This window comes from Furipterus horrens, unplaced genomic scaffold (assembly GCF_987537825.1).
Source record: "Furipterus horrens unplaced genomic scaffold, mFurHor1.1.pri manual_scaffold_7, whole genome shotgun sequence".
Classification (NCBI taxonomy): domain Eukaryota; kingdom Metazoa; phylum Chordata; class Mammalia; order Chiroptera; family Furipteridae; genus Furipterus; species Furipterus horrens.
This window is the reverse complement of record NW_028327177.1, coordinates 111914815-111939002: the sequence shown is the minus strand read 5'-3', so window position 1 is coordinate 111939002 and position 24188 is coordinate 111914815. Positions and strand designations below refer to the sequence as shown.

Sequence of the window (24188 nt, the reverse complement as noted above, 5' to 3'; positions counted from 1 at the left end):
TACCCGCGATAAGTGAGGGAATACTGTAAAGTACAGTATAGGAAATGGAGTAGCCAAAGAACTTATACATATGACCCATGGACATGACCCTGGTGGAGCGATTGCCCGAGGGAGTCAGTGGTGCCAGGTGGAGGGGGCAAAGAGGGAATAATCAGGCCAACTGTAATAACGTAAGTCAATAAAATATAGTTAAAAAACAACAAAGAAGAAAAGATTGTTAAGAATCAAAAGTGCTCAAACTGTGAATATCTCCAGGGCAGAGCCATAAAACAAGCTTATAAAGTGAAGCTTTTATGACAACAAGCTCACAACTATCAACAACTGAATCGAAAAAATAAAAACAAAAACACAAACAAACTAAGCAAACAACCAGAACAGGAACAGAATCTTAAGTATGGAGATCATGTGGAGGCTTATCAGCTGGGAGGAGGCAGGGGGACAATGGGGGAAAAGGTACAGGGATCAAAAAGCATAATTGGTAGGAAGGAAATAAGACAGGGGGATGTTAAGAACAGTATAGGAAAGGGTGAAGCCAAAGAACTTACATGCATGACCCATGGACATGAACTAGGGGTTGGGCGATTGCTGGAATGAAGTGGAGTTCCAAGTGGATGGGGGACAAAAGGGAAATAAATTGGGACAACTGTAATAGCATAATCAATAAAATACAGTTAAAAAAATAAAGTGAAGCTTTTATCTGAATAGGAATTGGAGTCATTTTCACAAAGAAATAAAAATAATCGAGGTTTGCATATGGATTTTATGTAAAACACTCCAATTAAAAAATTTTAACAAGTCTTTTCAAACTAAAAAAAAAAAAAAAAGCAATACACATAAAAGGCTCTTTCCGACTTAAGTGCTGCCAGTTTATGGCTTCCATTCTGTAGAGAACAAACTTCTTTAGTCTATTGTTTGAAAATAGAGAAGCAATAAAATTTTTTTTAAACTCTAAGACTTCTGAAGAGTTAAGTACAGAATAGAAATTAACTAGAATATAATAGTCCTGGAAAATGGAGAGAAGTTAAAACTACTGCATACCCTTAATATTTACGACAATTAATACCTCAAGATCAATATGGATGTAGCACTATATATACTATTAACCACAGATTTCAGAATCATTATCAAATTCAATTTATTAATTTAAAAATCATGTCTGAAGTTCTTGACTTTCTTCCCCTCTTTAATTACCACCATACATAAGTAGCCAGCTTCCTTCTTAAAAAAGGTATTTTTTTACATAGACACAACTTTGAGTTACCACTGAGTAGAGAACAGTTTGTTATCGCAGCACTGAGATGCAAATGCTGAATGGAGGCCTGCTCATTATCAAAGTTAATCATCCAAGTACAATAGTTGTCCAGTGCATGATTTATATCACATATTAATCACAAATTATGACATGTTTTAGACTTTTGGGTTCACCAGCCAATCATCAGTGACTAACTTAAATCTACAAATTAAAAAACAAAAACAAAGCAAAAACATGTTTATATTTTAAGAATGAATATACTAATAAGTTATATAATAGATTAATATATAGTAGATACATATTAAGGTAGACCATGATCAAAAATGTATTTCAGAACAATGTTTAATTATATTCATAAACTTTCATTAGCTCTATGTTTTGTCAAAAAGTAGATAAGGTTTTGCTTTTTAATTAAACTGCAACTGTATATATAATTTTCGGCATTGCTATGAAAAAAAGATTAAAATAATCCATCTCAACAGAAAGAAAGGAAAAAAACAGTTGGGCATTTTGAAGGTGATTTTAGATTACAAATGTTGTTGATGACAAACAAACAAACAAAAAAAGACTGATGTAATAAAATATCAATTACCAGGGGAAGCTTTTATAAATTTCATGTATTTTCCTAATCTCCATTCACACCCCTAGAGGAGACCCATCCTTTTAAATTTCAGGGAAAAGGGTTATGTCACAAAGAATGCTGTTCACAGCAATGTGATTTATGATGTGCATAAAGGCTATGAGGATATTACATTCCATAGAATCTGAAATGGTCACGTCTAACATTATTTTCAGGTACTACTACTCTTCTACTAACCCTGAAATAATAATAAAACAAAATACAAAAGCAGAACCTGGTTTCAAAGACAACTAACTCACTTTTTGTGAAGGAATTCTCCAGCTGCCACAGCAACAGGACGATGTGCTGAGTACACCAAATGGTAAACATTTTCACAGTCTTCATTGGAAAGAGCTTCTTCACTTCCACTGAAAAATTCAGAAAGGAACATCTGAGTCAAAACAAATGTTTATTTTCAGTCCTAACTTTAAGTTTTGTAAAGTTCATTATAAAAGCTCTAGGCATGCTGATTTTATTTTCATCTTTTAATCATACTTTGAATATATTTCTCATATCATTATATAAATTCAGAAAATACAGATAAAATAGGAAAATAAGTTGCCCACAATTCTTCCCACATATACCCATAGACAATGACTTTAATATCTTGTAATACATATTAGCCAAAATTAGCTCAAGTTCTTTAATCATGCATGAGATTTTTGTTTCTAGGCACTAGAAATATATCTGTCACTGTTTCATAAAGTTTAAGTATTATTATGCTATGTAACGCTTCTCTCCATAACTATTTTAAATTATATTTTATTACCATATTTATAATATAATTTAGTCTTCCTTTTAATTAATTTTTTTTTCATCCTAACCTGACGACATGCTTAGAGAGGGGAAGGGAGAAAAAGAGAGAATGGGAGAGAAATATTGACAGAAGAGAGAAACATCAATTGTTTGCCTCTCCTACGTGCCCTAACCAGGGACCCAACCTGCAAAAGAGGAATGTGCCCTAACCAGGAATCAACCCACAGCCTTTCCACTTACCGGACAACCAAGCAACTGAGCCATACTAGCCAAGTCTAGTGTTCTTTTTAAATAAAACCGATTCAGTAGTCACAACCAATCCTTTACTAACACAAATTTCTCACCTTTCCATTCATGTATTCTTAAAGTCTGAGTCATTTCTTTTTTTCCCCAATGTGTCCTTAAGTATTTTTTCCAACAAAGGAAAATCTAATTGACTATTTATATCCTTAAAAATGTCAGATATAAGTATAGATTAGCAATAACCAAATGACAGGTTTTTGACAACATGTAGAGATATAAGTTCATTTTCCAAAATTCAATCCTGGAGATGCCTCAGAAGCTAGGGGGAAGTTGAGGGATCTGTCAAATACACATAGAATTAGTGGCCTTGGCCATGCCCAACTTATATCCCCACATTATAAGGATGTGTACAAGGCTAAGGTCTAAGTTTTAACTCCTTCACCCAATTATATATGATCAGCTCAATTAGCTAATTCCTTCAAGAGAAAGTTAAACCCACAGGAATAAAATTTTAATAAGACATGTTGGGATCCTAAGCTTATAAATGAGAGGAAAATAAATCTATACCAAAAGAAGAATTAAGAGATAAACAGAAAAAGAATTTAAAGAAGGTGTAACAGTATGTTAAATCTGACTTTACCTGTTGCTTAGGGAAGTAGGTATCCTATAAACCAAAATAAATAAGGCCAGATTATTTCATGTAAATGATGTGAGAGACTGAAAAGCTGGTTTTCTGTTCCTCAGCTCATTACTTACAAAAATACGATTTAAACAGAAATTAGAGGACTGAGCATTTTAATGGGTAGAGTGGATGTCATTCAAAAAAATGTTGTCAAGAGTGTTGTGGCACTCTGAAACCATCTTCCCAAGCCAAAGGGGAACACAAAATTTCATAGAATCACTATGAAACATTTATAAACATTCCTTACAATTGTGAGAAAGTTTAGGAAATCGTACTTTATGCAGGGCTTAAAAAGGTCGAAATGTGAAAAGTTGACTAGAGCAACCCATTGTAGGAGATTACGAAGAACGGGTTACAATGACAGAGTTGTACTTCCATAAGCGGTCCATGTTTCCTGTAGGCTGGATATAGAACACTTACAGGGAGCCTGCCTGAGTAATTTTAAAAGGCTTTGCCCAACAACACTACCTACAGGGCAAGCAACTTAAAAGAGGAAACCTGATAGCCAGGGGCTGAATTACAAACTAAATAAGCCAAAGGAAGCACTGATCACTCTGGATACTGGAGATATGAATATCTTGAGCGGGGAGGGTTCTCCAAGGAATCCTCTAAAGGACCAATGTACCTAATGAATTAGGATTTCTAACACAGCTGGAGAGCCATAACTGTACCTTTTAAATAAGACATTTTCAGCCACTGTGGAAAACATTATTGAACTTTCGCAATAAACTAAAACTGGAACTGTCTTTTGATTTAGTGATCCCACTGCTGGGATTATACCCTAAGAATCCTGAAGCACCAATTCAAGAAAGAACCTATGCACCCCAGGATGTTCATAGCAGCACTATTTACAATAGCCAACTGCTGGAAACAGCCTAAGTGCCCATCAGTAAATGAGTGGATCAAGAAACTGTGGTGCATTTACACAATGGAATACTACGCAGCAGAAAGAAAGAAGGAACTCCTACCCTTTGCCACAGCATGGATGGAAGTGGAGAGAATTATGCTAAGTGAAATTAGCCAGGTGGCGAAAGAGAAATACCATTATGATCTCACCTATAAGTAGAACCTAATGAACAAAACAAACGAACAAGCAAAACAAAACCAGTGATATGGAAACAAGGAACAAATTGATAGCAACCAGAGGGGAGGGGGGAAGGGGATAAAGGGTGAAAGAAGGGAAAGGGTCTAGTCAAGGAACAAGTATAAAGGACCCATGGTTATGAGCAACAGGGTGGGGACTGACTGTGGGAGTAGGGGGTGGGGGTGGACAGGGCAGGGGAGAGCAATGGGGGAACACTGAGACAACTGTAAATGAACAACAATAAAATATAATAAAATGGGGGAAAAAACACATGTTCTGCCCTTATCTCCTCCAATGAAAATACAGAAAAGTACCTTTAAAAAGGACTTTTGAAACTAACAAAAACGTTTTCTAAATTCAGGATGCCAGTAAGATATTTTTGGCTAAACAAGATCTCAGATGGTTTGAAACACTCTGAATGGAAGTAAACTAGCACAAAAAAAATCTTGGAGGTGTCTATAAGATAATTATTCTCCCCTGGAAATAAGGGAGAAAGAAATATCAAAGGAAAGTTTACTGCTAACAAGCAAGTATTGAAACTACATAAGCAGAGAAGTAAAAAAAAAATGTATAAAGTCCATACCAGAGATTTTCAACCGGTGTGCCACAAGAGGCACACTGGTGTGCCACAAAAATTTTAAAACATGCAATACTTGACTATTTAATCAGGGGCACTGACTTCTTTTTCCTTAGACTGTCAAACAGAAAAATGACAACAGCCAACACAACAACAGCCATCTAGTATGAATGAATCAAAATTATACCTATTTTTTTGTAAGGTTGGCAAAATATTTATGTTTTGGTGTGCCACAGAATTTTAGAAAATTAGTTTCTGTGTGCCATTAGATGAAAAAGGATGAGGAAAGAGGACGAGCAAAAGTGGGGACTGTTAAAATACATTTCTAGGCCCAAGATGGAGCCACTATTGCCTAGGATGCCGCATTAGCAAACCAAAACTTAAGATACTTTTGTGTCCTTGCGAATGTTCTGCCTGACCAGAAACACAGTATATTCAGTCAACTAATTCCCAAAGGTCAAGCCAACACTAGGCCTTTGAACGCCAAACAAGGCTGACTATGTGTCCTGAGCCAATCAGATATTTTCTATTTGTCTCCTCTTTTCCCTTTATTCTTTATCTTATTTAAAAGGTTGAAAATCACTGCTCTAGATAATCCAATGAAACAAGTGGGTGGGTGGAATGTCAGGGTACTTTTTTGTTCAAGGAAAGATATTGATAAGCTATGTATAAGCTTATAAAAATTTAGAAAGAAAATATAATTAGGGGTCTAATATTTTCAAATAGATTTGGAAAGGGAAAAGTTGTTCATAAATGACAAGGAAAAATTATATGTAACAAGACTTCCGGCCAAGATGGAGGCTTAGACGGACATGCTCGGCCTCCCTCTACAACTAGAGAGGAGTACAACTACTTCAAAACAAAAGATAAATAGAAATTCCAGAAAATAAAACTACACGGAAGCCCAACGTATGAAGTTATAAACCAGCGGCGCTCTCTGGGCAGGTAGGAAGAGTGAAAGTGGGTGGTGCTGTTTGCGGTCGCACCAGGGACAGCGGCAAGGAGAACAATCCCAGCGGCAGGGAGGACAATCCTGGCTGCAGTCAAACCCCAGCGACTTGCGACCCCAACGCTGGGAGAAGCAGCCACCACATCACCTCGAACAGTTGAGGCCCAGGGGGCGGGAGGACGGATCCTGGTCTCCTAGCAGAATAACTGTGTGAATCCATCTTGGACCCCCGCCCCCACACAAAGTGCCACAGGGCTGCGAAATAGGTTGCAGATCGCCACTGGTCGCTGGGCAGTGACGACAAAGCGCCGGAGGGAAAGGTTGCGGATTGGCGCCGGTCGCTGGGTTGTGACGAGTACACAGGCACTGCCCTCTATAGCCGGCCCAAGAAAACAAAACGCATCTGTCAAAATGAGGCAGACAACTATAGAAATCCCGGTGGCGCAGCTCACCAGGCAACAGATGAAGAACCTGACAGATGAACAAATAAGAAACCTGTCAGAGGCTCAGTTCAGGGCCATTGTTATCAGGTGGCTTACAGAATTAACAAAAGATCTGGAAAAAGATGAGAAAGAATCGAAAAACACTCATACTGAAAGGAACAAAACCACATACGAGACAGATGGTGAGGAAATAAAATCCAGAGTTCAAATCAACCAGAACACAAAGAAGGAACAAACAGTCAACCAGTGCAGAGAGAAAAAACGGGAAGCAAGGAAAATGATGAGAGGATCAGAAACCTCTGGGACAGCTATAAAAGGCCCAACATAAGAATCATGGGTTTGCCAGAGGGCGAAGAAGATGAACTAGAAATTGAAAAATTAAGTGAAAATATAATAAAGGAGAACTTCCCAAACTTGGGGAAGGAAATAGACTTACAGGTCCAGGAAGCACAGAGAATTCCAAAAAAACTGGACCCAGGGAGAACCACTCCAAGACACATTATAATCAAAATGTCAAAAGTTAAAGATAAAGAGAGAATCTTAAAAGCAGCAAGAGAGAAGAAAAGAATCATGTACAAAGGGGTCCCAATTAGACTATCAGCTGACTTCTCAAGGGAGACCCTGCAGGCAAGAAGGGACTGGCAAGAAATATTCAAAGTAATGAAAATCCAAAACCTACAACCACGAATACTCTATCCAGCGAAATTGTCATTCAGAATAGAAGGGCAGAGAAAGTGTTTCCAGGACAAAATAAAACTGAAAGAGTTCATTAGATCCAAACCACTTGTAATATGAGATGTTAAAGGGACTGGTTTAGAAAAAGGAGGATCAAAACTATGAACACTAAAATGAAAAATGCATCACAAGAAACAACAACAGAAGCTAGGGAATTGAAACAAAGGTAAACTAAACAGGCAATGAGAGTGGAAAAAGAACTATAGGTATGGGTAGCATATTGGGGGGAGGTCAGCAGGGAGGGGGAAGGGGAAGAGGGAGGGAGATGATATAGGAGTTAAGGAGCATGGTAGGAGGGAATGGAATAGACAGAGAGAGGTTGAGAAGAACTATATGCACAACTAATGGACATGGTCTAAAAGGGGGGGACAACTGGAGGGAGGGGGGCCACTGGTGGAGGGGAGAAGAGGGAAGGGAAATTGGGACAAATGTAACATTATAATCAATAAAACACATTAAAAAAAAAAAGAAAGAAAAATTATATGTAACAATAAAATGAAAACTATCAGAAGGTATAAAATCATGAACACACTGGTTCCACTATATATACTATGAAGTAAACCAAGAAACAAGTTTTAAGTTAACAACAGTACTTAGAGACTTTCACACATCCTTCTTAAAAAAGATAAAAAATAAACAAAGGAGATAATTTGAATGACAGGAAATAAATTCAAAACAATGAGTTTATAAATACATAACTATATTAACAACATACAGGGTGGACAAAATTCGGTTTACAGCTGTTGATATGGAAAATAATTAATAAATAATACAAGAGTAAATTGTGTTTTGTGTACTCACAACTGTAAACCTACTTTTGTTCTACCCTGTAGAAAGGCATATGCTGTTCTTAGAAAATTAACCAAACCACTTAGAACACATTCTCAGATAATACAATATAAAAGATAGCTTAAAAAAACTGGTATATCAGGGCAGAACAAAAACAACACTGAATAATCTATGATTAAAATGGAAATTATATAAAGAAAATCAAAATATTAATCATTAAATGTCTATAAAGTATTCCATGTCTAACTTCATAAAAGATTAGTAAAGTAGCTCTTAAAGATATATGTATTACACTATAAATATGATTATTAAAAAACAAGAAACAAATGAGACAAAAATAAACTAGTTCTTTGTAAATAGTAGTAAGATGGACAAACCTCTGGCATGAATGGTCATGAAAAAGAAGATACAAGTAAAATGGATTAAAAAGAACAATTTGATCAAGATGGCATAACAGATAAAACACAGCTTGCCTCCTCCTGCAACCACATCAAAATTACAACTAAACTATAGAAAAACCATCACTCAGAACTGTCAGACAACTACAGAATTAAAGAAACCACATCTATTCAGACTAGCAGTAGGGGTGAAGATGCGGAATGAGCTGGTCTTACCTCTGCATGTGATAAATAAAAATTCAGGAGGTATATTTCAGGAGCAAGGATTTCCAGCCACACACCAGGCGGCCCAGCCCAGGGTTCCAGTGGCAGAAAGATAAGCCCCAATAACTTCTGGTTGCAAAAACCAGAGGGGATTGAATTGGTAGAAGAAATTGCTGGATCCCCAGCAGTTCCCCTAAAAGAGTCCACACATGAACTTACTCAGACTCACTCCCTCTGAACTCTAGCACTGGGGTAGCAGCTAGAAAGGCACCAGTGGCATACAGGGAAAAACTGAAGTGTCTGGCATCAAGGCGGGAATATGAGGACAGCTTTCTCCCAGACAGTAAGGCAGGCAGAAGCCATTGTCCCTTTTCTGAACCCTCCCCACACAGAGCCACAGAGCCAGCAGGCAGGTGCCATATCTGAGACTCCATTAATCTGGCTGACATTGTTTGCCCCACCCTGGAGATAGCTGAGGCTCTGTCCCACCCAACTTAGAGGTGTTAACAGTGGTTTTTCCATATAACTGGCTAATCTTGGCTCATGTTTCACAACTTCCTAAATCCTTTCAAACAAACAACAACTGGTTTCAGTGAGCCCCCAGGCCCCGTATATCTTACCAAGTAGCCCCAGGAATGGCACTAGCAGCAGTCGGCCTAGAACCACAGATAGCTTCACAGGGGAATCTCCAAGCCCAGCAAAAGTAGCAGCCAGTAGTAGCCACATCAGATTGCTTTATAGATCAAGCAGGTGCCCCAGGCAAAACAAAGGTTGGGGCTGACATTGGTTGGTGCACCCAGTGGACATCTACAGACCACACTGGAGCACCACCACCCTGCCCATGTACAGCTGATCTTCCATGGAGGGTGGAGGTTGCTGGTCAGTGGTCATAGCCAATCCTTGCAGTTCACTTGCCTAGGTAAACCCCTCCCACTGACCCGCCAACAGCAATAAGGCTCAACTGCAAGAGGAAGGTGTACTCAGCCCACAAGAAGGGCACACCTCAAGAATCCAGCTTGAGTGATAGGTAAGGCTGTGCTGCCGGACTGTACAGGACAGCTAATACATTAGGCAACACTACCAGGACAGGGATCCATAGAAGTTTTACCTAAAATAGAGAAACACAGGGAGGCTGCCAAAATGAGGACGCAAAGAAATATGGCCCAAATGAAAGAACAGATCAAAATCCAGAAAAAGGAGAAAACAAAATGGAGATAAACAATCTATCAGAAGCAGAGTTCAAAACATTGGTTATAAGGATGCTCAAGGAAATTAGTGAGGACCTCAACAGAATAAAAAATATCCAGTCAGAAACAAAGGATTCACTAACTGAAGTAAAAGAACAACTGACAGGGAAAAAACAGTAGAGTGGATGAAGCTGAGAATCACATCAATGATCTGGAACATAAGGAAGCAAAAAACAACCAATCAGAACAATATGAACAAAAAAAGAATCCAAAACTACAAGGATAGTGTATGCAGCCTCTGGGACAACTTCAAGTGTTCCAATATTTGCGTAACAGAGGTGCCAGAAGAAGAAGAGAGAGAGCTAGGATTGGAAATCTATTTGAAAAAAATAATGAAAAAATGGTTCCCTAATTTGGTGAAGGTAATAGACATGCAAGTCCAGGAAGCACACAGATCCCAAACAAGATGGATGCAAAGGGGCCCACTCCAAGACACATCATAATTAAAATGCCAAAGATTAAAGATAAAGAGAGAATCTTAAAAGTTGCAAGATAAGAGAACTTAGTTACCTACAGGGGAGTTCCCATAAGACTGCCAGCTGATTTCTCAAAAGAAACTCTGCAGGCTAGAATGGATTGTCAAGAAATATTCAAAGTCACGAAAAGCAGGAACCTGCAAGCATAAATTGTTCTACCCAGCAAAGCTATCATTTAGAATCGAAGGGCAGTTAAATAGCTTCTCAGACAAAAAAGAACAAAAGGAATTCATCACCACCAAACCATTATTATATGTAATGTTAAAGGGACTTATTTAAGAAACAGCAGATAAAAAGTATAAACAATAAAATGGCAAAAAATACATAACTACCAACAACTGAATCTAAAAAACAAACTAAGCAAACAAGAAGAACAGACATAGAATCATGGATATGGAAAGCATTTTGATGGTTGCCTGATGGGAGGTGGGTGTGAGGGAAAGGGGTAAAGCGGCAAGGGGATTAAGAAGGTCAAATAGGTAGGTACAGAATAGCCATGAAGATGTAAAGTACAGTACAGAAAATGGAGTAGCCAAAGAACTTTTACACATGACCAATGGACATGAACAATGGTGTGGGGATTGCTTGAGGAGTTGAAGGGGGGGTGATGCATGGAGAGGAGGCTAAAGGGGAAAAATTGGGGCAACTATAATAGCATAATCAATAAAATATGAATTAAGAAAAAGCAATTAACAAAAGAAATAGTTTTATGAAGTAATGTTATAAAATAATAGATCTGAGAAGTGATGAAATATTATGAAAAGTTTATAGAAAGCTAAAATTAGCACAAAAAGAAAAAGAAGTTAATTTAGATAGGTAACCATTGAGTAAGTAGAAATGGTAACCAAAGACCTTCTCCTTAAAAGCAACTGAAGATTGACATAGCTTTAACAGGTGAATTCTCTCAAGAGTTTTAAGGAAAAATCAATCTCTATCAGAAAAAAATGATTTCCGAACAGAAAAAGGGCAAGAAACTATTGAACATATTATACAAAGAGAATAACCTTCATTCTGAAGCTGGATAAAAAACAAGAAAAATATTATGTAATATTACATATGAATAAATATGTGAAAATCCTAAATAAGACATTAAATATAACATGTATTAAAGCAAAACACAACAAAATCAAATATGTCATGTTCAAACAAAATTTGTATGAAACACACGTAAACAAGAAGGAGACTAAGAGTTACTGGGGGCGGGGGGGTACGGAGGAGGGAGAAAAGGAGGTTAAGCAGGGGAAGGGTCTGGTCAAGGAACTAATATAATTGATCCATGGACATGGACAACGGGATTGGGACTGACTATGGGAGAAGGGGTGGGCTGGGAGCAATGGGGGAAAAAGTGGGACAACTGTAATAGAAAAACAATAAACAAACAAATAAGTAAAAGAGTCACCTACAAAGAATCAGAACCTCAAACTAGTACAAGTGGAGAAACGTATCATTCATACTATATAAGAGAATAAAAATTGCAAACCAAAATATTATTATAAAATTCACTTTAGAAACATTGAAAGCTATAGAGGTTCAAGAGAAGTAAATATGAAACTGCTTAAAGCAAATATGCACAATCCAGAGCATAAAAGAATGCTATAAAAATAATTGCTCAAAAAAATTTTTATTTGAAACACAAGAGTGGTTTATCATTAGATAAATCTGTCAATTAGATTCAGGCTCATTAATATATGAAAGAAAAATCTGAGAAAACAGAACACAAAAGAACTTTTATCAAATATCAAAATCATGTCTCAGTAATCACAGAAACAAAGAACTTAGATGCCTTCTAAAACATGTGCTATCAGTAATACTTTTATAGTGCTCAAGGTCCTGGCTAATGCAATTAGACAAGAGAATAAAACAAAAAAGACAAAACTGTTTGTAGATTATGTAATAATCTACATAGCAAACCCAACAGAATTAACAAACCACCAGAATGCAGAGTTCTAATAGGTTGCACATATAAGACCAACATAAAAATTAAAGGTTTCTCTGCCTCAGCAAAAACCAAGCAGAAAATACTTTCAAGACTAAAGATGAATCGTGTGACAACAAAACTATAAAGTACTTAAAAATTAACTAATAATGTTCAATACCTCTACGAAAAATTCAAACCTTATATAAAAGATCTAATAAGATTTGAATTAAAAATGCGCCATTTTCATGTGTAAATGATTAATTGTAAAAAAAAAACAAAAAACACAACCCTCAATTCTTTCCTAAATTTATCATAAAATTAAATGCAGTTCCAATATTTAAAACTCTACCACAAGTTTTTGAAAAATTGAACAACTGTACTTTAAAAATTTGTAAAGAAGGGAAAAAAAATCCACAAATAGCTAAGTGGGTTTTAAAAATAAAGGTAAAGAATGGATCACCCAATAAGAGGAGGCCATATTTATAACATATACTTCATCAGAAAGCCACAATAATAAGGAGCAGAAAAGAGGAAAAAAAAAAATACATATCAAAACAACAACAGACAGCAGTATAGACAGCATTGGTATATTATAGATGTGGAATCACGAAGTAGGGAGAGGAGGAGTTGCAATGACTTTGCTAGGATCTATATTCTCTCACATAAATTCTTCCTAGTTTTTGGTTAAAGCTCTATAAATAAAATTATTAGTATTTAAAATCTCTATCATATTAATTATACTATTTAAATGACTTATTTCCATTCTTCTACTTCTAGACCATTCCAAAAAAGCCTATTTGAAAAACCTATCCCTTTTGAAGCCTTCTTTCTCTCTTACAGAGAGACATCAGTTTGTTGTTCCCCTTACTTATGCATTCATTGGTTGTTTCTTGTCTGTGCCCTGACCAAGGATCAAACCTGCAACCTTGGTGTACTGGACAATGCTCTAATCAACAGAGCTACTCGGCTAGAACATGAAAGAACTTTTATATGAAGGAAACAATAATAGTCATAATAAAAAACAAAAAGAGAGAAAAACAGAAAACATTTTGTTTCAAACCTAACCTTAAAGTGTAAAGTAGAATCTAAAGTGATAAGTAGAGAGCGGAGCAAAAGCAGGTTTACAGTTCTGAGTACACAAACATAGAGCTTATTCTTGTATTATTAAACCTACTTCTGTCCCACCCTGTATATTAGGGTAATATATGTGAAGCACATCAATGATGCTGGGAAAAGGGACATTACAATATCAACAGATTAAATTAAGATTTTAATTACACTTACTGAAGTATCAGAGTAACCAATCGAATAGCTTCCACAGCAACATCATATTCCTTATCAAGTGTCATTGATACAATGCGATCCTGAAAATAAGTTACAAATCAAATCAACCACAAGCAGAAAATAAGTCAGGACAGACCTAAAACATCTTTGGGGAAGTATGTGCAAGACTAAAGATAAATTAAATGGACTGGGGTTGGCTGGGAGGCAGGGGAAGAGGGGGACTGCGGCGTCATGGGAGGTGTCCCTCCTTGCAGGCGCTGGGGCACAAGTCCGGCCTCAGCTCGGTGGCCATAGCCTCCTGCTGGGAACCCCCACCACCTGGGGGCTTTCGTCTTGCGAGCTGGGACAGGAGAAGGGGGAGGAGTAGGCAGCGGATGCAGGGTCCCTGGCCCCTTTCCCAGGGGGGCCAGGAGCAGGACCGCATCTCTAGTCAAGCATGTTCCTCCTCCTTCCCTCCTTCCCTCACTGCCAATTAAAAAAAAAAAAAAGGAGGAGGAGGAGGAGAAAAATTAAATGGAAAGTCTTAATCTTGAAACCGTAACTCTACTCACACAAAAGAGGTATGTAGGACAAATGTTCGTAATCTAAAATCCTTCTCATTGGCATTCCCTAACACTGAGACAAATAAACATTAACTTGCAAAATTAATATAATTATAAAAAGCTGTAATAAAATGTTGTTTTAAGTAGGAGAACTTTCTGTCAGAGGCAATAAACAAGAACTGTTGGTAATGGTAATGTATTTTGTAAAGCAGAGATTCATTCTTCTACTTAATACAGGTTTATCTAAAGAATATGCAGTAAAGAATATGAACTAAATACTTGTTATGGTAATGCCATTTGCTCAACTAGTTACAATTAGCATTTTTAAAGTGAAAAATAAAATAATCTAAGCATTACTGATGCTTACCTTGAATCGGTTTGTGAAGAGCTCCAATTTGGGGAATAACTCTCTGTTGGTATATAGACTCTGTAGAGCTTTCAAGCACTTCAGCCTGACTTCTCCTTGCTATAGAAATACAAATAAACAAACAGAAGCAATCAATTCCATGCCAAAAGGATTGAAAAGGTTTTAGTCTTTGTAAAGACTAAAGTAATTTTCAGCCTCACTATTCAATTACTTCATATTGTAATTTAACATAGGGTGAAACTGACCAATTGTATCTGCTGTGTTCCACTTACATTAATTAAAAATGCACTGAAAACCCCTTAGTTACTTGAAAGTAACCTACACCTTTTTCGAACTTTTACCAACTCTGATTTAACGTGGAGTATTTTCCACCTTATTCTGTGGCGTTTTGAGAATCTTTAATCTATTATTTCAATTTCAAGGGTACTCCAATTTGTACTCATATAACTGCTGAATAACCCTGCAGAAAAATCTCATTTTATATTTTAAAGGCTGTCATTTATTCATTCAATAAATATTTATTGAATGCCTTTTACAATCCAGAAGAGCAGTTAGAAAACAGATAAACAGCAGAATGTATTAAACAGGCAAAATAAAAGTGTAGTGTCCCAAGGCTGCTATTTCCTAGTGCATTATCTTTAACAAAGTTATTAGTTTGGAGTAGTGTTGGTGATCAAAGTGTATTCCGAATCATCTACAAATTTAGCCCACTCTCTCAAGAGATTAAAATGAGGGAAAATACCATAAAGATTAAATAAAAAATTTTAAAAAGATTCAAAGAAGACTGAAGTTTCTATTTTCAAAAATAAGCAATGTGCTATAACAGTAGGAGTGCAAGTTTCCAAGTCAGACAAAACTAGATTTTATTTCCAGTTCTATAGCTTATTAGCTATATGACAGATAGCAAGTGTATTAATCACTCTAATAGTTTTCTCATTTATAAATGGTGATACCAACTTCATAAGACTGTTATAAAGATTAAATGCTGAGGTATGCTGTTAAGTTGCAACCAGTTCTGGGTATGGGACCCTTAATTGCTGCATCTGTAGATTGCTGTGATGTAAATAATACCTCCATGGCCAATTTCAACCTACCAATGAGATGTTATTCACAAAGGGATGTACATAATCACTCTCTTGTAAACTGATTCAAGGTAGCTCTAGCATACCACTGAATCAGATGTTTGTTGGTTAGTCTCTAGCACACAGGAGGTACCTGAGATACCTGTAGCATATATATGCTGTCATAGTCCCTCCCAAATCCCCATATAGGAGGCTGATCTTCCCCGTTTCCTCTGGTGTTGATTGCTAATGGCTCATTATCTGTACCTCTCTTAAGAGAACTGACCAACTGACTGTGGCAGAAAAGAACCACCAGGCACAGAGATTCCTGGGAGATAATGCTCCACCTTGTCTCTCCTGTCCACACCCTTTCTGTCTTACAGGCTGAGACCCACAGCCAGAGAGGAATGATATATAACAAAACAGCACAACCTCCTTGTCTCAGGGCAGAACAAACACCAAGGTGCAATTTATTCTTCAAAGCTCCTGGTGAGATGTTATTGAGATAAGACTTAGAAATCACATTTCAGTTAAGTGTTTCCTGCTTTATCCTTTTTTCCTCACTTTCTTACAGGCTTCTCAGAGTATAAACCTCAATGTACCACTAGCACAGAAATCTATGACTCAGGCTTGGTTTCAAGGGAATGTGAGCCAGTTTGTACTAAGAATGGTGGTCCTAGGAAGGTGACGTCAATGATTATGTTCTGGGGTTGGATCACTTGAAAGATGCATTACTCTGAGGAAGAACCCAATTACTGGATAGCAGCCATTTTCTAGTTCACCTGTGAATGAAAGGGGATGTGCCTAACATTTGAGGGGGCAGGGTGAGTAAGAACTATGGAATTGTGTGGCTAAGCATCACTGATATGCTAAAGAAAGAAAAATGACGAGTTAATTACCGATTTAAAGCAAATTTTGCCTCTTCAGCAACATTTAAAGAGACACATCTCTTGCAGATAAAGAGCTGATCATAATGAAGACCAAGCCCAGGACTCAATTTTAAAGGTGGAAGAACTTAAGAGTTTGCATCCCAGTCAAGTCTCTCACGCCAAAAGCAGGGCCATATAGGAAAGAGGTGCAAGTCTAAAGAATATCTGCATTGATGCAGCTGAGAGCCTTTAACTTCAAGTTTCCTATGAACTCATGGGTCTGAAAATAAAGCTCATATTCCTTGTTAGAGGATAGTATCCATATAGGCTGTTCAGGGACCCAGATAGACCCAATTCCACCTCCATGTTCAAGGTGGGTGATGGTTCCATAGAATTTGATATATTTTATCTGTCATTTTAATGGCCAAGCAGGACTGAGGGGTGGACTGTTGAGAAAAAGTCTCCAATGTGAAGTCTTTTGACACCTGCCCCACCCTCCTCCAGGCCGCACATAAAAATGGGCCTTGGGCTCGCAACACTCCTTATCAAGAGACAGAGTCCTTACAGCTTGTGCTGAGCTCATCATCTTGTATGGGAATATTTTTCCTTTTTCGGACTCAATGTATGTTCTTTTATTCTGCTTAAACCTGTGTGTCAAATAGTACCTGCCCAATCCCCCTACTAAATCTGTCACCTAAGGGAAGGGGACAGGGTCTTTTAGTCCTGTGTCACAAAAGGGGTGCCTGCAGGGCAAGTGCCCTGTGTTGACTGCTGGGAGGGACAGCTGGCCATGGTGGACTGACAGGCACCACTGAAACTGCTATTGCTTTGTCCCTTCTCTATGTGAGTAAAGCACTGTTCCATCCATTGTTTCACCGTGTTGTGCTTCCCGTGGCAGCCCCAATATCAAGATACAATGGGCAGAAGTGTTCAAATTTCTACTTCTGGTGACAGGCAACAGATGTCATTTGTTTGACATATACAGAGCTAGAAAGATTTTTGGTGAACTTAAGAGAAACAGAATCTGAAATGATTCAACACAAACAAAAGGAATTGAGGATGGACTAACTGAAAATAGATGCCACCCAAGCACCAAAGAGATGTTGATATGAGAAATCAAGCATATGCAAGAAAGCAGAAGACTTTTACACATAAGCTAAAAACAAAAACGGTACAGAGCATTATTGACAAACTGGAAAGGAAAAAGGCAATATAGTGTCAAGAGCATAAATATACAAAGAGATTGCCCAGAACACAGAGATAGATCTATTCTATGGTACCCTTTTCAGGACAAAACTAAAACAACTGGGTAGAAATTTAGAGTAAATTTTGGTCAATAGAAAGACAAACAATCTCTAATAATTACTGTATTTGTTAGAGGTTGTCTTTCCATTGACTAAAACTTATATAAAACTGGCAATATTGAAAAGCAGTTTTTCTTATTTGGGACGGTAGGATAGGTTATAACTTCTAAAACTGAAAATAAAATTCAATTGATAATTAAAATGTAATCTTAAAAAAGAGAGAGAACTGTTTTATTAGCTCCTTTGAAAAGGCACAGGATGAGTCTGAAGGCAAAAGCCATATCCTACAGAATGAGCAATTTCAACCAGACTAGAAGGAGAGAAAGCAAATGACTATACTTCTCAGGGAAAAAAAGTACAAAGAAATTAAGAGTGGGAATAATAAAAACCAAAGTTTAGGAGGGATTATTTAATACTTACACCAAGTTCTAGAAATTGTAGGAGAGGTTTATAAAATTTTGGACAAAGGGGGCTACATGTTAAACCTGGTAAGCTCAGGGGAGACCTGTGTAACGTCCTTACAAACCCAGAGACCTAAAGTAACCACATAGGATGGTCAAAAACTAAAAACTTTCTAACTAAAAGCAGGTCATGGCTGGCAGTCACACCCTAGGCTAGAACTGTCCTTGATGAAAGTCAAATCTTTACCTAACTGAGCTTGTCTATTGGCTTTTTGCAACTAAGATAACATACCTTTGGAATGTCAAATTTCCTTTTTCTGGACCCCTCAAAGCACAGGCACTGCACCAGAAGGAGACCACAAGTCCCCTCATCATTACTGTTACTGTGTTAATTGTTGATTGTTAACTATCCTGTATCAACCTATGTAAAAGAAGTATGTGTCTATAATTTTACTTTTTAACCAATCCCAGGTTTCCCTGCTTTGCTGTCTCCTCCCCACCTCCCTCCCTAATCTATCACCATTGGATTTCAAGTAACCAATTTAGTCTTCTCTTTTGATTGTAATATATATAATAAGGTCCAAAACTGCCATTTCCGAAAGCATTTTCTCAATCCATTGAGGTTTTGCTTCCTTGCAATTGTCATCCATTTGGCTCAAATAAACTCATAAAAGTTCTTACAGGTTTGAAGATTTCTTACATTGACAAAATCATTCTACCAAAAACATCACACAAGACAAACCTACCCTTTTCTTTTTCTGAACAGAGGATTTCTACAAACACATTTTACTGATTTTAAAATGATAGATCTTTGTTTTTTGATAAATCACATCAAACTGGTGTTATTCCCAGAATTTGTGGTCATAAAGTAAGTTCTGTTAAAATTGGTGGTTGCTATTTAAATTCAGTAGAATATAAGGGAGGTAGGTAGAGGAGGAAAATTGATATGGTAATGGTGAGAATTAAAAATGAAGGACTTTAAATTTACTCCTTTTTAAAAAGTTTGTCTTGTTGGATTTAACAGTGTGTGTATGTGTAAGGACAAACTGTGTAATTCTACATTTTCTTCTTTTTTTACGGCTGAGTAGTATTCCATTGTGTAAATGTCCCATAGTTGTTTTTATCCACTCATCTACTGATGGACACTTGGGCTGCTTCCATATCTTGGTGATTATAAATAATGCTGCAATGAGCATAGGGTTGCTTATGTTTTTTCAAATTAAGTGTTTTGGGTTCCTTTGGATATATTACCAGAAGTGGGATTGCTAGGTTAAAAGGCAGATCCATTTTTAATTTTTTGAGTTATCTCCATACTACTTCCCACAGTGGCTGCACCAGTCTGCATTCCCACCAACAGTGTAAAAGGGTTTCTCTTTCTCCATATTCTCGCCAGCACTTGTTTTTTTTTTTTAATTTATTGATAACCATTCTGACAGGTGTGAGATGGTATCCCATTGTGGTTTTATTGTGCATTTCTCTGATGATTAGTGACATTGAACATCTTTTCATATGTCTATCGGCCTTCTGTATGTCCAAGACTTTGTTGCCTATTTTTTTTTTTTTTTGCTGGGACTTTTATGATTTCAGGTCTAACATTCCAATCTTTGTTGCATTTTGAATTTATTCTTGCGTGTGGTGTTAAGAAGGTGGTCTAGTTTAATTTTTCTGCACGTATCTGTCTAATTTTCCCAACACCATTTATTGAATAAACTAACTTTGGCTCATTGTATGTGCCTGCTTCCTCTGTCGAATATTAATCAACTATAAAGGTATGCAATTATTTCTGGGCTCTCAATTCTGTTCCATCGATCTATGTGTCTGTTATTATGCCAGTACCATGCTGTTCTGATTACTATGGCCTTACAATATAGTTTCATATTAAGTAGCACGATTCCTTCATCTTAGTTCTTCTTTCTCAGGATCGCTGTTGCTATGCAGGGCCTTTTATAGTTCCATATAAATTTTTGAAATATTTGTCGTAGTTATGTGAAATACATCATTGGAATCCTGATAGGGATTGTGTTGAATCTACAGATTGCTTTGGGTAGTATGGACATTTTAATGATGTTAATTTTTCCCATCCATGAACATGGTACATGCTTCCACTTATTTGTATCTTCTTCAATTTCTTTCTTCGGTGTCTTATAATTTTCCGTGTATAGGTCTTTTACATCCTAGATTAATTTATTCCTAGGTACTTTATTCTTTTTGAAGCAATTGCAAATGGGATTGTTTTCCTAACTTCTTTTTTTGTTAGTTCTGTAATTGGCATATGAAAATGCAATTGACTCCTGGATATTAATTTTGTATCCTGCTACTTTGCTGAATTCATTTATCATTTCTAATAGCTTCTTTGCGGAATCTTTGGGAGTCTCTATGTACAGTATCATGTCATCTGCAAATAAAGAGAGTTTTAATTCTTCCTTTCCAATTTGAATGCCTTTTATTTTTTTCTTTTCTGAGGGCTGTGGCTAGGACTTCTAGCACTATATTGAATAAGAGAGGTGAAAGTGGACATCCCTGTCTTGTTCCTGATCTTAAGGGGAATGCCTGTAGTTTTTTGCCCATTGAGTATGATGCTGGCAGTGAGTTTGTCATATATGGGCTTTATTATGCTTAGGTATATTCCCTCTATTCCCACTTTGCTGAGAGTTTTGATCATAAATGGGTGCTGGATTTTATCAAAAGCTTTTTCTGCATCTACTACTATGATCATGTGGTTTTTATCCTTCATTTTGTTTATGTGGTGATCACATTTATTGATTTGTGAATGTTGTACTAACCTTACGTTCCCAGAATAAATTCCACTTGATCATAGTGTATGATATTTTTAATGCACTACTGTAACCAGTTTGCTAATATTTTGTTGAGGATTTTAGCATCTGTGTTCATCAGAGATAGTGACCTATTGGACAACCGTGAGGAAATGGACAAGTTCCTAGAAACATACAATCTTCCAAAGCTAAATCAGGAAGAATCAGAGAATCTGAATATACAGGTTACACCTATTGAAACTGAAGCAGTAATCAAAAACTCTCAACGAACAAAAGTCCTGGACTGGATGGCGTCTCAGGGGAATTTTACCAAACATCCTGAGAAGAACTAATACCCCTCCTTCTCAAACTATTTCATAAAACTTAAGAGGAGGGAATGCTCCCAAACTCTTTTATGAGGTCAGCATTATCCAAACGACAAAACCAGAGAAATACACTACAAAGAAAGAAAATATTTGGTAATACTTTAAAAAGTAAATCCTCTATAAGTTGATAATAGTAAGATAAAAAAAAAAAAATACCTTATAATATTACTGTAAGGGACAAAGAAGCCAGTGACTCTCAAACCAGTAGGAGATAATTAACAGATGAATCAAGGAAAAGGGGCCAGGAAATGACATTCCACAGCTCCTCACACATATCTCTGGGATCAAAAGGTGGAAGACTGTCATCACCAAACACAGAGAAATGGGAAGATGTAGTTAGATAACTTTGCAAATAAGTTGGAGATAGACCTATTACTAGATTACCCTCAGTTAATCACACCCTTAGTTAAGTAGTTAATCATGTTAAGACTGTTAACCCGGATTAACCAGTAACGGAGAAACGGGGAGAAGGAGAGAGTAGGGGGAGCTAATTGCTGTAGCATAAAACCAGTTTACTTTGTCTACTTCGGGTGCCCATGCCCCTGGCTGGCCTGTGCGCCCAACTCTGCAGACTGGTGAATAAATGCCTCGCTTTGCTGCTGAAGTCCTATATCCCTGTGTTTTATTGTGACCTTTTCTCACATTACCAAAGGTCTCTGGTTGGGGCTTGTGAGAAGCAACCACACATTGATGCTTCTCTCCACTTTCTCCCTCCCTTTCCCTCTAAAAATAAATATATAAAATCTTAAAAAATAAATAAAATGTCTTCTAGTAGCTGTGACAAATTTTATCAATTGAAATAACAGAATATAACTGTGGTAGGCAGTTAGACAGACATAAGCAGAGCAAGAATGATAGGCCAGGTACAAAAGGGTGAAAAGCTCTGGATGCTTAGTGAAAGGACATAGTCAATGCCGTTTGCTACTGTGGCGTCATTTGCTGAGCAGGCCTATGACCTTGTTAAACAAGAATGCCATTTTACTCTTCTGAGCTTCTGTCCCCAGGACTGGAAATTACTGGAAAGCAAGAACTGAAGGTGACTAACTGCTACAGCTACAGGCTACAGGCAAAAGATAACATTGGAGAAAACTTCAGGTTATGCAAAACCAACTAACACCTCCTGTGTTACAACACCCCCAACAGCCCAGAGGGCATACAACAGCAACCTGCTCACCCTTTTGTAATCTAATTATAATCCAATAAAAGCTCAAAGCTTCTACCTCTCAATGCTGGTATATCTCTCCACACAATGCCCCTTTCCACTCCTGGAAAATGAATAGAAACTTTCCTCTCTGCATGTTCTTCCCTTTGTGAATTCTTTCCCAGCCTGCGTCACTGACCAACAAACACTTAGCAATCGGCAAAACTGGGGAAAAAAGGACCTCGACTCCAGGGAAACCTTTCCTCCCCTAGATGTCACTGATCATGGGGTTTAGACCCCCTCCTTTGATATCACTTGTCATGTGTTTGGGATCCTCCTGACTTTTCTTCCTCTGGTATATTGCTGGTCATGTAGTAGACACCATTGGAAGAGGAACAAGGGGCCAAGGAGTGGCCTCATGTTACTCCCATGTGGGTTCTTGCATGACCACTCCCTTAGGCATTTACACTTAGGGATAACATGTAGGCATCAGTTGTGTTTCAGCACCAGAACCAGAAAAGCACAAAAACCAGACAAGTGATGCCATAGCTGACATAAGGGACCCCTGCCCCGGGGCTGACAAATAATAGACACCATGACCCTGAAAGGACATGCCTGATAAATGATGAATATTCTACTGGGATCCTCCCCTGACACCTCCAGATAAATACCCTCAAGGGAGAACCCAGTGCTGCTCTCTCTTCCAGGAGCACAAGCCATGCCTTTCCCTTCCTCCTCTTCTTCCCCGTCAGGCATGTTAGCTTGATCTTTCTGCTAAACTCCAAAGGCCCTTCTTTTGCCTCTGTAACTTGTTTTCAGAGCCCCTTCTTCTACATCTATAACTTTCTAAATAAACTTTCTTTCTTTGCCCGAACTCAAGTGCCAAGGTTGGGTCTGACTCCAGCGGTCTAACACCTGGGTACCATTACCACCACCAACATAATAATATAAACTGCAACATTTCTTTATTATTAAACATCTGGCAACTCAAGTTACAGAATATCAGGTGGTTCATTATAAAAATTCTAATAATTTATCACTCCTACTCCTGATTATTTAAAGAATTACTCATTCAGGGCTCAGTAATGGTGGAATTTGTTTTAAAGTCAAAGCCTTTTCTAACAGAAATATCACAGGGGAACAATTTTTAACATAATTCCTGTTGAGTTTGACTTTTCAGCTGTTTTAGACTTAAACAGGCATGCTGATTTCAAAAATGCAGTTAGTTTTCTTCTATCAAGTCAAGTTTTTTCTGTACAGCTTATCTTAATGTGACTACTCTAGGTTGGATGAGCCTGGATCAAGCCTGGATCGAGGGAAGGACTAGTGCTCTATTGGCTGAGAGCAAACCTCCCTTGAGTCAGGAGGAGTGGGGGAATGGCCTTGGAGATCAGGGACAGGTTCATACTTGTCTAGGCTATTCAGTTACACATGAGACAGTGTGGTGAGAGGTTGTGTGCCGCTCTATATAGTGAATCGTATTCTGAAGTGTAGTCCAAGTTCTTGTCTGTATACAAGGAGTTAGCAGAATTTATTTTTTTATTTACATATGTATTTATTTCCTTTCCTTCAGATCATGTCTGCCTCTGCTATTTCTCATCGTAAATGCCTAAACAACCCTGATTCGTTTTGTTTTATCTGTGGCAGTTTCGCTATTCCCAGTCAAAGGACAAACATCAGTGCATTTGTCAGGTAAGCCTATTTTACA

At 37.5% G+C, this 24188-nt stretch overlaps 1 protein-coding gene across 3 annotated transcripts in view; it reads right to left on the bottom strand.

Annotated features, from left to right (window-relative positions):
• Window positions 1-24188, bottom strand: part of STAG1 (STAG1 cohesin complex component) — a 382246-nt gene that overhangs the window by 99160 nt on the left and 258898 nt on the right. For all 3 annotated transcript variants that reach the window (XM_090284291.1, XM_090284293.1, XM_090284292.1), the window contains exons 11-13: window positions 14566-14664; window positions 13657-13736; window positions 2132-2239 (exon numbers count right to left, since the gene is read on the bottom strand). In XM_090284291.1, the coding sequence (XP_090140417.1) occupies window positions 2132-2239; window positions 13657-13736; window positions 14566-14664 (287 nt within the window). The remainder of the gene's footprint in view (window positions 1-2131; window positions 2240-13656; window positions 13737-14565; window positions 14665-24188) is intronic.